Source organism: Vicia villosa, linkage group LG1 (assembly GCF_029867415.1).
Source record: "Vicia villosa cultivar HV-30 ecotype Madison, WI linkage group LG1, Vvil1.0, whole genome shotgun sequence".
NCBI classification, from domain to species: domain Eukaryota; kingdom Viridiplantae; phylum Streptophyta; class Magnoliopsida; order Fabales; family Fabaceae; genus Vicia; species Vicia villosa.
The window spans coordinates 101332120-101350363 of NC_081180.1; the positions used below are offsets into that span (position 1 = coordinate 101332120).

The 18244-nt window shown below is 31.7% G+C and overlaps 1 protein-coding gene across 1 annotated transcript; it reads right to left on the reverse strand.

Moving 5' to 3' along the window:
* Window positions 1-16133: 16133 nt before the first annotated feature.
* On the reverse strand, window positions 16134-16646 carry LOC131650346 (uncharacterized). Its single transcript, XM_058920064.1, has one exon. It carries the CDS (start codon window positions 16644-16646, stop codon window positions 16134-16136), a length of 513 nt encoding a protein of 170 aa, XP_058776047.1.
* Window positions 16647-18244: the final 1598 nt, after the last annotated feature.

Here is an 18244-nt window from a genome sequence, read left to right on the forward strand (position 1 = left end):
TAAATATGGAGTTTTTAATTCATGAACTCCTAACACTACTACATGTTACAAACTACATTGTACTTACTCTATAATATCCCAAGAGTGGAATAGAGTGATTGGAATTGATGGAAAGTGGCTATTTGAATGAGCCTTTATTTTTACAAGTTTATTGAAACTTTTGGAAAATATAAAGTTCTTAAGCTATGGCTTTATGGTATTTGTTGTTGTCGTTCTTGTTGGTCCTCCCTTGATGATTTTTGTGGCTCTTTGTGGCTCTCCCTTGAATGAAGAAAATGAAGCTCTATTTATAGGCCAAGCAAGTGGAAAAAACCATGATTGATTTTGTGGAAAAAGAATGGAATATTCTTTTATGCTAGGTTAAAAGCTTAACCATGGAATAATCACTCAAGTATTATTCTCTTCAATCTTGCAATCTTATCTTTAAGCATCTCGAATGATCATTGCTTGCATCACATGAGCATCTTGGATAATACCTTGAATTATCTCACTTTAATTAAACTTTAAATGAATAAAATTTAATTAAAAATGGAATAACAATGTCATGAATCATGGATATGTTGTGAATGCCCTTGAACATATGAGAACCAAGATTGAATCACAAAAGAATTGCCCTTTTTGAAAAAGAATCAAATTTTGGTCATTACTTGTTCCATGCATTCTTCCAAAAAAGGTTAACTTCATCAATGCATATCTCCCTCAATTTTGATCATATGAAAGTATTCTTTAACTTTTTGGAAAGTCCAAGATGTCCTCTACAAGCCACTTTGGAAGCTTTTTTTGCATTTGGAGAAGTTATCTTGATGATATGGGCTTTGACAAAAAACTGCTTTTTGTTGACTTTCAAAATGACCTGTAATGTTTTGACTTATATCTCTTATGCGGAAGCATTTCTTGACCTTGGGACCAACATCAAAGTTGTAGAGAATTGAATTTCCTTAAGAATGATCTTTGATGGGAATTTTTCTGATGAATCAGGAGAGAGTTATGGCTGGTCAAAGTTCAGTTGACTTTTAGGTCAAAAACCCTAATTTTGCAAATTTTGAGTCTTGTTGATTTCTGAACTTTTCTTGATGAATTATGATCAATACTTGATCAAATGATAAATATTAATTCAAATGATTGATGTTGACCAAAAATCTTGATTTTTGACTACAGTTGACTTTTTTCAAATGAACTGCAGTTTTGCGATCTTTCAATGAATCAAGGTCTTCTCCTCCGTTGAATGACATGAATGGGCTATAATGTTTATTTGAAGGCCTTTGAATCATATTTTGAGTCTTGGAATCATCTCCTGATTAAAAGTCAATCTTCTGGTGAAATTAGGTCAAAACCCAAATTTGGCGCTTCGGGCGATTTGGAGAGTTGTCTGCCTTAAACTGAGCCATCCTTGGACTTGAATATTGATTGAAGGAACCTTTGAATCTTGAGAGAATGTTGAACCTCTTGTGGGCCTCAAAACCCTAATTTCTTCAACTTTCTCTTGATCATTATCCTGTTTTTGACACACAAGCAACAAACTTTTTTTTTCTTTTTATTTTTTTGTTAGTAAATAAAATATGCATGATGATAAATGATAATGATAATGATCATAACACTTAGAAAATGATGGGATCTCAGAGGTCAAAAATTGGGGTATAACAAATAATAATTAGGATTTTTATTTCCGTATTTTATTTCTTCATAGCTTTTCATATTATGTAACTGCTAAGGATTGTAATAGTAATTAGGCTTTTATTTTCTGCATTTTTTTTAATTATTATGTAACTACCCCAAAGCCTTGTAATAACGTCGGATTTACTTTTCCGCACTTTACTTTCCGCACCTATAAACTGCTATAAACTGTTTAGATGTATGTTAATAGGACTGTATGACAAGATAAAATCAAACTAGAATAACCCTAATTTTCAGGATTAAATAAATCAACCACTTTTGTGCACACACCCAACTTTAGGGTAATTCCTCTTATTGCTGCCTTTCGATTATAATAGTCAAGTCCCTTCGAGCGTAGGGATACCTTAGCACTTGCTGCCTTTAATTCAAATCATCATAGTCCCTTGGAATAAAGATCATAGTCCCTTCGAGTTGCCTACGATTAAAATGACCTCGTCCCTCGATGTCGCCTCGATAAATGATGATAGTTCCTTCGAATGCTAAGGTGTCCCTCAGAATAAAGATCATAGTCCCTTCGAGTTGCCTACAATTAAAATGATCTCGTCCCTCGATGTCGCCTCGATAAATGATGATAGCCCTTTCAAACGAAAGACTTAAAGAACAAGAAAAACAAACTTAGGATAGGTAGCTCTTAACTGCTTACTCGCAATCAAATCAAAATTCAAATTACTTTTCACACCTCTTTTCAAAATAATTTTCAAAAGGCTACGCTTATTTACAAGCTAAAGTCCTTATTCAAATCTTTTCAATTCACACACGACACTTTTCAAATATTTCAAACAAACAAGTGAGCTAAGCAATTAAGAGCCCATGGATAACCATGGATGCAAAAGGTACTTACACCTTCCCTTTGTATAACCTACCCCCCGAACTCAAAATCTTTAAAAAGGTCTTTCCTGTTCTTTTTGCCTTTCCAATTGGATAAAATAAAAGTCGGTGGCGACTCTTGCTATCCGCAACATTTTCAAAAGGTCAGTTCTCCCACTGTATTACAATAGTCTTAAGGGTGTGATACCTTTAAGAGATTGAGTATTGGTTCTTGAGATCAACCATAAATCTCTGTTATTGGTTTATTATGTCGACTCTTGAACCTGACATCTTACTAGTTCAAATATATGTCGATGACATCATATTCAGTGCTGCTAATGAATCTGTGTGCAATGAATTTTATGAAATAATGCAGAATGAATTTGAAATGTCTATGATGGGAGATATGAAATACTTTCTAGGAATTCATATATATCAAACTAAAGGAGGAACATTTATAAATCAAGATATTGTAAAGAGCTACTTAAAAGAATTGATATGGAAAATTAAAAAGTATTAGAAACACCAATGTCAATATCATGCTCCTTAGACAAAGACAAAAATGGAAAACTGGTCAATGAAGGAAAATATCGAGGTTTGATCGGATCATTGTTATATCTAACTGCATCACGTCCTGATATAATTTTTTATGTATGTATGTGTGCATGTTTTGAAGCAAATCCTAAAGAATCACATCTCCGCAACGTCAAGCACATAATACGATATCTCAAAGGCACTCAACAAATGGGTCTATGGTACCCCAAAGGATCAAACTATGATTTAGTGGGGTATTTTGACTCCGACTTTGCTGGATGTAGATTAGATAGAAAATTACCAGTGGCACTTGTCACCTGGTCAAAAACTCATTAGTATCATGGCACAACAAGAAACAAGCAAGTGTAGAATTATCCACAGTTGAGGCTGAATATGTTGCTGCAGGAAGTTGTTGTGCTCAAATTATATGGATGAAACAATAACTAAAAGACTATGGTGTCAAAATTGGAGTTGTACCAGTAAATTATGATAACATCGGTGCCATAAACCTTCCCAAAAATCTCATACTTCACTCTCGTGCCAAATATATCAACATTAGGCACCACTTTATTAGAGATCATGTGGAAAAAGGAGAATGCATGCTTAATTTTATAGATTTATACAATCAACTTGCAGACATATTTACTAAACCTCTTCCTAAATAAAACTTCTTTTTTTATAAGAATAGAACTAGAAATATTAAATCAATCACGCATAAGTGAATACATGTGAATCTATGTGCTTATTTACCTTTATGATTTTGGCAAAGGCATATAAGTATACTCTCATGGGGAGGGTATATTTTTATCTAACTCTGGGGGAGCTAAATCACTCCAAATATATTATTTCCTTTACCACTTCCCCTGAGAGGTGTGTTGTCATCATCAAAAAGGGGGGAAATATAGATCAATGTGCCTGCATGTAGTGAAAAATCAACATTTGGAGTTTTGATGACGACAACTCGTAATGATAGTCTGCTGCAAACACTAAATAAATCATCTTAGAAAGAATCAATACCAAAGTACTTTTACAATCAGACAATATTTAGTAAAAGCCTTGAAGTTTCCCTAATGCAAAGTGTGAAAGTTCGTTGAGTCATGTCAGTCAGTATGAAGAAGCTGAGTATTGTAAGGATAAAGGTAGTAGCTTAAGAGTACTAACGAAACACACACACACACAAAAACCTTTTCTATCAAAATAAAACATTTAAAAAATGCCTTGAAATTATGCTAGATAATTTAGGAGTTGTGGAAATGACTAGAGGGAAATTTTTGTATTATCTAATTGATTAAAACTTTGATCTAATCGATTAGATCTTCTCAAACTTATGCCCCAAGTGATTCAAACAGCGCCTTAAAAATATGTAACAACTCTATATCAAAACCGTCCTTTGTGGGCATCTCAGCGCTCATATTTAGAGTATCTAATTGATTAAGCTAATTGATTAGATAATCAATTTGGCCTATGTATCTTTTTCTTTTTGGGTGATCCCAACTATTATATAAAAAGAGGTTTCCCTCACTTGAAATCATGTCACTTTCCAACGATTTTCTATTTTCTTTGGAGTTTATTCTTTTTCTATCCTAAGTTTTCTATTTCAATGTTGGTTATCTAAGTGCTACTGAGAGAATCTCTATCTATGAGGAGAATATTTTAGTAAGTAGTCGTGCTGGTCGTTTATAGTCTTAAGAGTGCGATACCTTTAAGAGATTGAGTATTGGTTCTTGAGATTAACCATAACTCTTTGTTATTGGTTTATTAAGCTTTGCTAGACAAAGCTTTGTTTCGGTTAAAGAGATCAGCCATAAATCTCTGATTGTATCGATAAAATAAGTTGGGGTAAAATCCATCTTTAGGTTGGGGATAAGCATGTTCAAAATCTCAAGATCATATTGTATTAAGGTTCGTGAGCATTACCTTTAAAAGCTCAAAAGTCTATAATGAAGAATCTTAAGAAGACCTCTTGGGGACAAGACTAGGCCAACATTCGGCCAAACTTGAATAACTCTCTAGTGCAATCTTTCTATCCTTATCCTCTTTATTTTCAGCAATTTACTTTCATGTACTTTACTTCCACATCGTTTATTCACTCATTAACTTATTAGCACTATCTTAATCAAGAAAGGTTAAAATTAATCACGTTTGAAATACCACAATTAACCCTTCTTATGCTTGAGGTAACTTGTTCATCACAATGTTATGACAACGAATTGCAAAATGTCATAACGCAAAGCTGCGGACCATGCAAGACCAAATTAAATAGCACCGTGAAATGTACGAATAACATTACAACACGAGTTCAATTTTCATACCTGATTTCGACATTTTGACGCGCAAATAACAAATATTTTCACAACATTATTACAAAACCATTAGAACATAAAAAATACAACATAGCTACCGCTAACATAAACGCACACAACTAAAATTTTGAGTCTAAACACACAAAAAACATATCGACAATAAGCCTAAAAGAAAATTGTTTGAGCGTCGACGACTGTGTTGTTGGGTTTTGATGGAGCTCTACTAGTCTTAATTTCTATCTTCCAAATTAAGGTTTTCAAATTTACTTAAATGCCTAAAGTATCCTTGAGTTTTGTAGGTGATGGATTGGACTTTGTTACACACAAATAAAGACTAAAAAGTAACACCTAAATTTTAATAAGCCACTATTTTATTTTATCATTACCTTATTTATTTTTTTCTTTTTTTAATTAAACAAAAATGAAGCTAATAATTTTTTTTATGAGATTTTAGAAATAAGCGGAATAAAAGTGACGATAATTTTGAAAAATAAACTAAGCTCCGGACAAAATTGAGTGTTACAATGAGTGCAATCTAAATCTTGATTTTTTTTTTATTTAACTTATTTTCTCTCAATCAATGAGTTAAATTGTTAATTTTAAAATTTATTCGCTTAAACTATTAACATAATAAAAAGTAACGTCAAATTTTAGAGATCATTGTTCACCTTCCAACTTCAATTGATCATATGGTTAGATATCTTGATAAAGGCTAGTGTTGAATATTATGAGAAACATAGGATACTAAAGAGAAGCAACGAACTGCAATGAATTATTCCCTAAATTATTTTTTCACTTACCACTTTATCTATGAATTATTCCCTCCGTCCCAAAATATTTGTCATACTTGAAATTTTTACACAAATTAAAAAAATATAATAAATGAAAAATAGAGATTAACAATTTTACGGAACTATTTTGTTTGGTTATTGGTGTATTCAAATTATCATTAAAGCAAGGTGAAAGAAATAGTAAATTAGAAGTATTAATTAGATATAAAAAGTAAAATTGCATTTAAAATTAAAAACTACACTTATTTTAATTTTTTTTACAAATTCAACAATTATTTTGAGACCGAGGGAATATTAATTTTATTAAACTGTCCTAGAATTTTATTTTCACTTTGTTCTTATTATGTAGAATTGCTCTTTGATAAAATATTGTTTGATATTATTTAAATCAGTCGCTCATAATTGTAGAGACGAGAATTGAAATCACGGTGGAATAGAAATGTATCATATAGTGACTTGTATCTAATAAGTGTTTGATATTATCTTGTAACTTGAAACGAGAATTAAAAAATGTTCTCATTAAATTTGGTTGTTGGTTTTAATTTGGGTTAAATATGTTTTTCGTTCTCATAAATAACTCAATATTTAATTTTAATCTCTAATAAAAATTTCTTTAAAGAATGATCCTCATAAAAATTTTCATCCACACTTTTGATCCTGCCGTCTATCTTGTCTAACGAAAGCTGACGTGGTACATCATGTTCCACCACACGTCATTAAAAGTTTTGACCATAAAAAAATGATTTAGATTGCGGGGGTTTCAAACCTCCCTTAAATACTTTAGATTTTTTTAACTCTTCTCCTCCTTCATCATATTGCTCAAACCCAAGTTCTTTCGTCTTCTTCTGGCTCCCAATGATTTTTCAGACAACCTTAAACTTTCATTTGCATCATCACTATAAATTCTGAATCAAACACTCTTTCCTCTTAAGCCAGACTTATAGGACCTGAAACTTCCCTCTTTTTAGGATGCACTCAACTTGTTCGACGAAATGCCTCAATGGAATGTATATATAAGAAACCGACCTTGACGATTCGAATATAGGCGTTTGAGTTATGTTACCTTAGATCAAAATGAAAATAATAGAACAATTTAAGGTTGAGTTAAGAAGAAAGATAATAATGTTCCTACTTTAAACTATGAACATGATGGAACTTGAATAAAACCTGAAAAATGAAGTATAATAGTTGTAATTAGGTAAAACTACGGTATTTTAAAACAGTAACATTATAATTTCATATGGTGTTTTGATCTTATAAATAGTGTTTAATTTAATTTTTATAGTATTTTGTGCAATATTCATATAATATTGATGGTTAAATTAGTGTTTATAATAGTGGATAAACTCCCAATATGATTAGTATCTTTTTATAATGGTATACAATTAGTATTCAATCAGTGTTTATATTATTTTGTATAATTGCCATTTAATATAGACAATATTAATAGCTCTTTTTTAAGTTTTAATATTGCTTGATCATATCACTATAACAAGACATTTGTAAAGACCGTTAAATTTCATCATTTTAGAATATCAGTATAAAAAGTCTATACAAATACAATAATAGTTCTGCATTATTCACACTATTGCACACTTAAATCATTCATACACTCCAATCACGGGATAATTAACCTTCCAAACTTGTTATTGAATCCATCAATTATCTAAATTAACCCAGCACCATAGTCTAGTAGTTAGTGGTGGTGGATCGTGTTTCCTATGTCTTGATTGCAGAGCTTCATAAACACAAGAAGAAAAGGGAGGAGAATAAGAGAAAAAACACATTTTGACATCATGGATGAACCAAGTATCTGATAACAAATTCATTAACCTCTCTAAATTTGAAGGGATTCTACGATAAACTCTACCACTTAAGGTTTGTTGCAAGCCAAGAATGTCTTTCTCTTCTTGACAAAATTTTATAACCTTTTACTACACATCTTGTCCATTTTAGAATTTTATTTATTTGTTTGAGTTTGTCGTTCAAAGTAAGATCTTAAACGATATGTAATGCATTAAATTTATGTATTTTCAACTTTGCATCCTAGAGGATTGTAGCCTTTCTGGTTGAAACATTTCTTCGAACAAGTTGAGTGCGTCTTCAATTGCAGGCTCCCATGGAGAAATTACTCCTCAAGCATTTTCGTTTCAGGAGCAGAAAAATGAGACCCATTTAAATATGATAATGAGAATCACTTAGTTAAAGGTAAAGAAGGGGAACATATGATTCATGACTTTTGTAGGTGAAGAAAAATTAGAATGTAACAATGGTGGAAAAAAATCCTCAAATTTAGGGAGGTTTCAAACCCCCATAATCTAACATGTTTTATTTGCAGTTTGACTTTGAGTGACGTGACCAGCAACGTGGCATGTCTCGTCACTTTCCGTTAGACCAAATAGACGGTAAGGATCAAAATTGTTAACGGAAAATTTTAGGAGGATCATTCTTTAAAGAATTTTTTTTGAAGAACTAAAACTGCATGTTAAAATATTTATGAGGACCTCAAACATATTTAACCTTTTTAATTTTATTGCCCAATTTTATTTTTACATGAATGTGTCTGACATAAATCTATTTATTTTTAACTTTTTGCAATCAAATAATTAAAACTTACATTAAGGATAGTCTTATTTTCATTATTTGATTCCACAAATATACCAATTTTGCACACATGCTTAAGAGGTTAAATAACTTGTACAAGGATGACATTTAAAAACTATTAGGATTGATGGGAACCAACACTACTATTTTACTCACAACACACCTTTTCACTTGAGATATATTTAGAACACTTATATTAAAAATTAAAAATTATTATTATTACATTTAATAATTCAAATATTATTTCTTTAGTGATAGAGACTATAAAATTGAATCAAATGGATAAAAAGTTTTAACAAATTCATAAAAACCCACATCAATTATTTAAAATGTTGTTACCATGTCCTATTTTAGTTGCTTAAAATAGTATGATATTACTAACACTATATTGGGAGAGTCAGTAACATGGCGCTCCTACATGAACTAATATCGAGTTCAAATCTTTGAGTCACAAATTTAGGAGGTAGTTCAAGGATGTAGTATAACATCACGTCTAAACATAGGCTTTTTGCTGTCGGACTCTAGAATTAGTGTCATAATAGGTCTAAAGTGTCTAAGTTGTGACACTTTAAAACCCAAAACACTTTTTAAATATTTACTAATAATGTAGTACTCACTTTTTGAAAAAATGGTAACTTTTCAATTTTTTTTGAAACACTTTCATGTAAGGCTTAAGACGCCTTTAACACATCACTTACCCAACTTATTTCATAAAAAACGTATAAATTAGTATACATATAAAATTTATCAAAAACGTATAAATTAGTATGCATATAAAATTTAAAGTAAAAAAATTAAGTAGAAAATAAAAAAGATAAGAGAATAGAAAACGACATCAGAAAATTATAGAGGTTAGGTATAATGAAATGATCCTACTCATCTTATCAAGAATTGATCTTGAGAGAATCTACTATTTCTTGAGTGGTTTTAGAAAGTTAAACCCAAGAATCCCCTTATACAAGGAAATAAAGTTTCAGTCTAGCTTCCAACTAGACAATGAACTGAAACTTGAAGCCGTTAGTCTCTGTTTTGTTCGAGAACCAAAAATAAGAGGAGGAACAACAATGATGGAGGATTGCATCGCCCAATGCGGTAGAGTGGGAGGACCTGCAAGTTTAACACTCCAACGTTCATGTTTGTTTGTGAGGAAAAAAAAGTGAAATGAAATTGAATTTGAAACCTGTTACCTTAACTTGGCACCTTTTCTCTATATATAGAGAGGGGAATTATAAACTAGCTATTTGTTAGCCGTGAAATCTGAAGAACCGTTGGATCCGCTTACACATGAGATCTCTTGTGATCATTAGGATGATAATTTTTGTGTATTGAGAAGATTCTCGAAGGAATGGAACCCCTTCCTAGTGGTTGGTCGGGGTTAACGTAGTGGGTTCTGAACAATTTCCCCAAGCCCTTGCCGATGTATAGGTAGGCGGGGGCTTGTTGCTGCATCATCGAATATCGACCACCTCTTGATCACTTTAAGACGAATGGAGGAGAATCATTTTAGTTTCTTTAGGGAATTGTGCAGTTAATGCACCATACTTTAACGTCTCTTTGGAGGTATCGTCATTTGGGCTCTTGGGAACCGAAAATCTTAAGTGTTGCGTGTGAGTGATTAGACGTGTTTGATGAAGCCTCTTTGCATGCTACAATATAGTTCTTTTAGAAGGATAAATGTCATTTTCTTATGAGTCACTCTTTTCAAGTCTAGTAGTTACATTTTTATTTAGCGTTTCATTTTCCTTTAACTATAAAGTTAGTTCAATATGGACAAGAAATCATAAAAATGTGTTTACAAGTCCCAAAATGATACTCAATCTTCTTGGATGGACCATGTATAATCTTCCACTATTTATGCTTTTGCTAAAGCAGATGGTCTCGACGACAATTTTACGGAATTTTGTTTGTCTTATGACTGAAGAGTCTTGAGTCTTTAAGAGGACAAAATAATACGTGAAAAGTATGGCTCTTGCACCATTCCTTAATACGAATGCATTTTTTCCATGATTCATCCCCCTTCACTGTCTTTGAGGTAGAGGTTCTGAAGCATATGGCCATGGATTCTTCGCAACTCTATCCTACATGATGGGAATACCTAAAAGTATACCATTATTTTAATGGAGCGCCTTATGTTGTCCTTTTCTTTCATCTTTTTAGATGCCACTGTGACCTGACTACTCGGATGAGGGGTATAGGATTAATCTACTTGGAGTCAATTATTCATCGCTTTGGGCCTCTTTCGGACCTACATCCTTTTGAGGACCTGTTGTTTTTGGTAACCCCCGTCACCCCTAAAGCTCATTTTTCATTTTACTACATCGCCGGCAGAATGGATGGCAGATGTGCTAATCTATTCTCCAAGTATTGGATCGTATTAGATCATATTCATATATTATAAATACTTCATAATATTACACTTAATATAAATCAACACTTTACGTACCATTACATATCTCATTAGTGTTACCTTTGAAAATTTCATTTTCAAAAACTAATATAAGATATTTTGTTACCTAAAACCAACTAAAACATCAATCTTCATATTTTCACAAAGCATTAAATATTGACTTTTCAACTCAAAATTATAAAGAAAACATCATAACATCTTGCTTTCTTATTACAAAATAACAAAATAATTGAAAGGTTAACATGATGATTTCTTATGGGTAGAAGATGAATGAAATCTTGAATGTTGAGAAAATATTGAGATTTATGATCGCATGATATGACTATATTGTATTCAACAATTACATGATTGGAGCTAATGAATGAATATTTGATTTTGATGAATCTTTTATAAAATTTACCACACTTGGTGATGATTCCAAGATCCCAGCCGTGAGAAGAGGAAATTTATAGTTTTATAGAAGATGAAGAACTCAGGTCATTTATTACCTATCATGCATGAGAAAAAAATATTTTGGGCATATGAAAACTACTAAAAAATAAGTTGGGCATTAAGTTCCACTATAATACTTGCAAGGTGTTTCATGAAGATAAAAGTTTGATCATGTCCACACAAGTTTCCTCAAATAAGATGTCTGTAATTTTTTCACATGTGATGATAACCAAAGAAGACAATAACTATTTGTCTGCATATGTGGTCATTTGAGTTTCAAAAGGCTCAAAACTTTAGTAAAGAAAGACACGGTGAATGGTTTTCCTTTAAGTTCAAGGAAAACAAACCAATGAAAGCTACAATGAAACCATTGATTCAAATGATTAAGATACTAACATTGATGACAATAAGCTACATCCAAGAGAAATAATACAACCTATATACGTTAACGACTATGTCACGGGTCAAGAAGTTTGTGAAGGTAGTAAATTACACATTTTAACCTTTTTTTAGCACATGTGGTGATCCAAGTACACGTGAAGAAGCTACTTAGCTTGCAGTTTTGAAGGATTCTATGAATCAATAGATAAAATCAATTGAAAAGAACAACACGTGATAACTAACACATTTTCCACCAAGATGCAATCAAATTGATTAAAAGTTGATATTAAAAATAAATTACAATGAAAATGGATAAATTGAAAAGCATAAGGCAAAATTAGTATAAAAAAAGCTTATTCTCTTCAACATGAAATAAACTATATTGGTGTTTTTTCTCTAGCTTCTAGATAGAACACAATCAAAACATTATTGGTTTTATTATCATGCAAGAACCATAATGCATACAGGCTTGATGTAAAGAATGCATTTCTTAATAGAAAATTGATTGAATATGTTTGAGTAGAATAACGACTTGGAAATCAGAAGAAGAAATGAAAAGTGTACAACTGAAAAAGGAATTGCATGGACTGAAACAAGAAGAAAAAGCTTGGTATAATACAATTGAGTCATACTTCCATAAATAATTAAATAAATTTTCTCATGAACATACATTGTTTGTGAAATAAGAAGACATAGGTAAGTTCTTATAGTTAACCTTTATGTTGATGATCTAATATACACTAGAAATGATGAACGAATATTTGAGATATTCAGGAGCTCAATGCAAAGAAGACTTTCCATGATTTATTTAGGAAATATGAGGTACTTTCTTGGATTAAAAGTCATACAACTTGACTATGAGATATTCATCGATTAGAAAAAATATTCTAAGGAGATTTTCTTAGTATCAACATAGAGCAGTGTAACATAGTTTGTCGCCCCATAGCTCATAAAAGTAAACTAACTAGAAATGAAGGAGAAATAATTATTGATACAACGAAGTATAGGAAAATGAGGGAATTATATTAGGCTTAATCTTACCTTATCAATTTGTCTAACTACAAGATACATAGAAGACCAGTTGAGATTCACATAGCTACAGTCAAAAGGGTAATGATATAACTCAAAGGAACATTGAGCCTTTGGTTATCATACAAAAGGAACATATAAGTAAATTTACAAGGATTGTCAGATTCATGCTAGGAAAGAGATATTGATGATAGGAATAACACTTCTTAATTTTTTTTCATGTTTAGATTAAAATTTGTATCTCAATAATCTAAAAAGTATGTTATAATCACTCTTTACACCACATAAGCTAAATATGTTACAATAACTTCATGTGCTTACCATGACATTTGTCTTGGAAGAATCCTTGATCGACTTGGTCTAGAAGTTAAACACATTATAAATAAAATCATAGTAATATTAATAAGGGTTAAATGACTTTTGCCCCCTGCCATATGAGCGTGTTTTGGTTTACCCCCCTTAAAATTTTTTTTTGGCGCTGACCTTAAAAATAAAAGATTCCATCATTAAAGCCCATGTTCCATTTTTTTTACCAAGATTCTTAAAATCTTGCCTACGTGGCGTACTGACTGTGTATTTGCTGCACACGTGACATTTTTTTATTTTTTTAAATTTTCACGTGGAATTTCGTTTTTTTGTTTTTAAAAAAAAAAATTAAGTTGGCACTTGTCGGTTAAAATGGGATACTCCCACCAAGTGAGCTACATGTTTTGGGTTAATTTTTTTTAACTTGGTACTTGTAGGATAAAATGGGATACTCCCACTAAGTGAGCTATATTAATAATTAGTTACAATATAATTATACAGTGTATATATATATATATATATATATATATATATATATATATATATATATATATATATATATATATATATATATATGAGTTTAAAGGTAGTGCACTGACAATGTAAACCAAATTTACACATACATCCAATCAAAATCATTACACTTACCATGTCATATTAGTTTTTTAAAATTAAAATTCTGTTTTAATTGGATACATGGTTGTGATTGATTGACAGTGTAAAAATATTTTACACTGTCAGTGCATATCCTTTTTTCTCATATATTATACATAGTTATAATTAATTACATAGTTACAATATAATTGGTTACAATATATACTATAATATTTACATATAACTAGTTACAATATAATTATTTAAATAAATTTATAATACAAAATTAATTTAATAACGTTAATATATAATTAAAAAAATAACATTAATATATTAATTGCACTTTCATATAATTAAAAAACTATAGTTAATATATAAAATTAATATTAAATGAAAAATTTATTAACTATAAGTATTACTTCATATTCAAATAAATTTATAACATAAATAATTTATGAAGTAACAGTAAACAAATAAGTATATTATAAAATAGCATTAAACAAATAAATAATTTATGAAGTAATGTATATGTAAAAATAGTAGTAAACAAATAAAATATTATAAGATAGTTTATGAAATATAGAATGCATTATATAGTTTATACTTTCACCTCAAATAATAAACAACAAAAGTTGTTTGTTCTAGTAGTAGCGCCTCTCCTCTTTAATGTAGAGGACATGGGTTCAAGTCCCATTATTTGCAAAATTTTATAATTTTATTGAAAATAAATAGTGTGATATAATATAAATAATTAAAATTTTGATGACTAACTTTTATCCGTATGTGCACATTGATATTCACTTTATTGAAAAATGATATTCTAAAATATAGGGATTTTCTGAGTTTTTTCTTTATCATTTTGTATAAAACTATTATTAAATAAGTAGATTAAATTATCATTTAACTTGGAGATAAACTTGTAAAATTATATTTTAAACAAATTTTTTTATTCTAGTTATTCTAGAAGATTATGTTAGGAAATAATTACTGCATGTTTGATTCCAATTCTAAATGGGATAAAAGCATTTTTACAAAAAACATTTCAAAAAAAAATTAAAAAAAAAAGAAGAAATTCCACGTGGAAATTAAAAAAAAAATTTAAAAAATGACACATGTGTAACAAATACATAGTCAGCACGCCACGTAGGCAAGATTCTAAGAATCTTGGCCAAAAAAAAGAATAGGGACTTTAATGATGGAATCTTATTTTTAAGGTCTGCGCCAATTTTTTTTTTAAGGGGGGTAAACCAAAACACGCCTATATGACAGCGGGGAAAAAGTCATTTAACTCTATTAATAATTATGAGAAAATGATATTATCAAGTATTTCGGCTAGAAGAGTTATTGTGTCGTCGTACAAGTTTCAAATGTTTTAGTACATGTTATAAATTTGGTTGAGAAACAATGAGAGGTACAACATGATTATAAATGTCCTAATACATATGTTCTTGGTTTGTAGAATGATACAATGACAAAGAAGGATTATATTTAAGATCATTGTTGTGAAAGTGATAAAGTTCAATTCACATCAAGAAATTTGATGTGTGGGGATAAAGAACAATAACAACCAAAATAAGTGGCCTTCAGCAATAATAACCAATAAATAATGAATTTAGCAAAATAAGATAAAATAAGGCGAGAAACACGAAATGTTTGTTTATTCAGTTCGATCAAAAGATCTATGTCTGGGGGAGAGAGCAACTCTCCAATTTACTATACTCCAAAAGTTTACTCCAAAAGTTGTTACAAGAGATTACAAATGAGTTACAAAAAAATAGCATTCCGAGTTCCCAAGAACAAACCCTATTTTCTTCGCAAGTGTTTCTCAATATCTCCAAATTTCAATATAATAATCACATAAACTCAAGGATTTTAGAAGTATTTCTCAATTCCCGTAGATAACTCCAAAGCTTTGCTAAAACGCTAAACTCTTATTTCTCGCTTTAGCTCTAAATTTCTAAAATTGTCACTTTTACAATAACAGAAGAGATACATATTTATAGTTGCTAAAATTCAACATATCCATAACAAATTTCAAAACATATCTCATTAGTTGTTGGAATAAAAGATATTATTAGTATCTTATAATATCTCTTAAAATATTATAAATATATATCGTATAATATCTTTCAAAATATTTAATAATATATTTTTATTTTTATTTTTATTTTTTGGAGAAAAATAAAGAATATATTAATTCCCAAAACAATGATTACAAGTTGATCCTAAGATCCAAGCATCCAAAAGACTAAGGAAAAACCAGACTCAGATTTAAAGAGTATTACAAAAGGCCCATAATTTTCTGTCCCTCTTGGAACGTTCCTTGACAGTGTCTCTAATATGAATAAAGCTAGCATCAAGCCCTGCCTCCTGTTTGAAAACCCTTCTATTGCACCAAATCCAAACATGATAGAGAGTTTCAGTAGCACATAATTTCAGCATCCTGGCACGATTGCTCTTGCCTCTAGCATGAAGATTAATCCACTCTAGCTCCTGAGTCCAGCCACTCGGGTGGTGCTGCAAGTGCAACCAGTCCAAGCAATTCTTCCATATTTCTCTAGTTACCCTGCACTCGTAGAACAAATGGTTACAGGTCTCAGCTTCACCACAAAAGACACACTTGCCATCATTGACAATACCAAATTTGATAAGCCTATCTTTGGTAAGTAACCGGCTATGGCAAGCCATCCAGAAAACGAAAGCAGCACGCGGTCTAGCTAAATTGCCCCTCATGAGATTCTTCCATGGTACATCTTGCTTCTCTCCTCTTAGAGCTAGGTACATAGTTCTCGTATGATACAGCCCAGTTTACTGGAAATTCCTCCAAGCATCAGTGCTGAGCAAAGTCTGCCTATGTTTGAAAACAGCTTTAATAGTCCAAGAGACATTTTGTTTAATCTGATAAGTCTCCACCGAGTTGTTCTTTAAGTAGAAGTGATTCACCCAATGTATCCACAGTCTATCCTTCTTGTGACTTAAGTCCCAGAGCATCTTCCCTATTGTTGCTTGATTCCACAGACCCAAAGCAGTTACATTGAGGCCTCCAGCAGCAATTGGATCACACACCTTCTCCCAAGAGATAGGGGCTTTTCTACTCTCAATATCCTGGCCAGTCCATAAGAATCTCCTGCATAGGCTCTCCACATGTGCAAGCACCTTCTTAGGCAACGGGAAAACCTGCAACCAGTAATTAACAATAGCAAAGATTATGCTTTTTATCAATTGTAATCTCCCCGCATAGGACAGCATACGCGTACACCAGTGGTGAAGTCTACCAAGCATTCTATCAATTAACGGCTGGCAGTTTGCTATGGTCAGTTTTTTGCTATCAAGTGGGACTCCAAGGTACTTGAAAGGCAAGCTTCCCATCTGAAAGTTAGTCACCTGCAGAAGCATCTGGGTAGTATTAGCCTCTACTCCTCCAAGGTAAATCTTGCTCTTTGGTTTGCTCATTTGGAGTCCTGTAGTGTGAGCAAAGTCTTCAATCTTTCCCATTAGTAACCTGACAGATTGAGAATCAGCCCTGGAAAACAAGAGAATGTCGTCAGCAAAACAAATGTTGATGATATTTGTCGCACGCTCGCGAAAAATGAACAGAGTCGCCACCAATATATTTATCCCATAAGGGAAAGGAATATCAGAAAACCTAGGAAAGGATAAGAACAGGGTCTTGCGACCAGAGAATCTAGGTACGGGAGTCGGTTACGCAAGGGAAAGGTATTAGCACCCCTCGCGCCCATCGTACTCGATGGTATCCACCTATGTTTGTTTCTATCTAAAGGGTGTATAACTATGTCTATGTCTAAATGCGAAATGAATACAAAATGTAGGGAAAACAAAGAATTGTACTCGCACGGGCCCTACCCCGCTGCCTACGTATCCTTTTCAGGAATCAGAGTTACCGTAGCTCGGCTAAAGATTTTCTGTTTGTTTTTGTGTTTTTTAGTTGGGCGGCGTTAACGCTCGCGCTCTTGCATAAGGGATCACCTAGGATGCAATGGAGCGGAGATAACTTGCCCTTAAGAAAAGGACGAAGAGAGAGAGAATTGGTTTGTATCTTTTAAGGGTAATTCCATGATGACGAGAACCTACTACAAGGCTTCGCATCACTTCCTTACTTTGTTTTAAATCTGACCATTTATTAGGTTTTTTGAAGTGTTTTTGATTGGTGTTTTTTATGGGGGATTTTAACTTTGTGACTTAGATCATACCAAAAAGAGTTTTGTTTTGCATATTTAGAGAACGCACATCGAGGCCTACGCCACAATCGTTTCTCTAAATAACGGTTAAGAAATACATCGAGGCTTCACACCTCAATCATTTCTTCTCCGCTAAGTAAAGGAAATACAAAAAGGAGTTCTTTTGTGAATATTTAGAGAATG

What these genes read in the sequence shown, in the direction of transcription:
- LOC131650346 (XM_058920064.1), bottom strand. Translation starts at nt 16,646, where the DNA reads ATGTACCTAGCTCTAAGAGGAGAGAAGCAAGATGTACCATGGAAGAAT.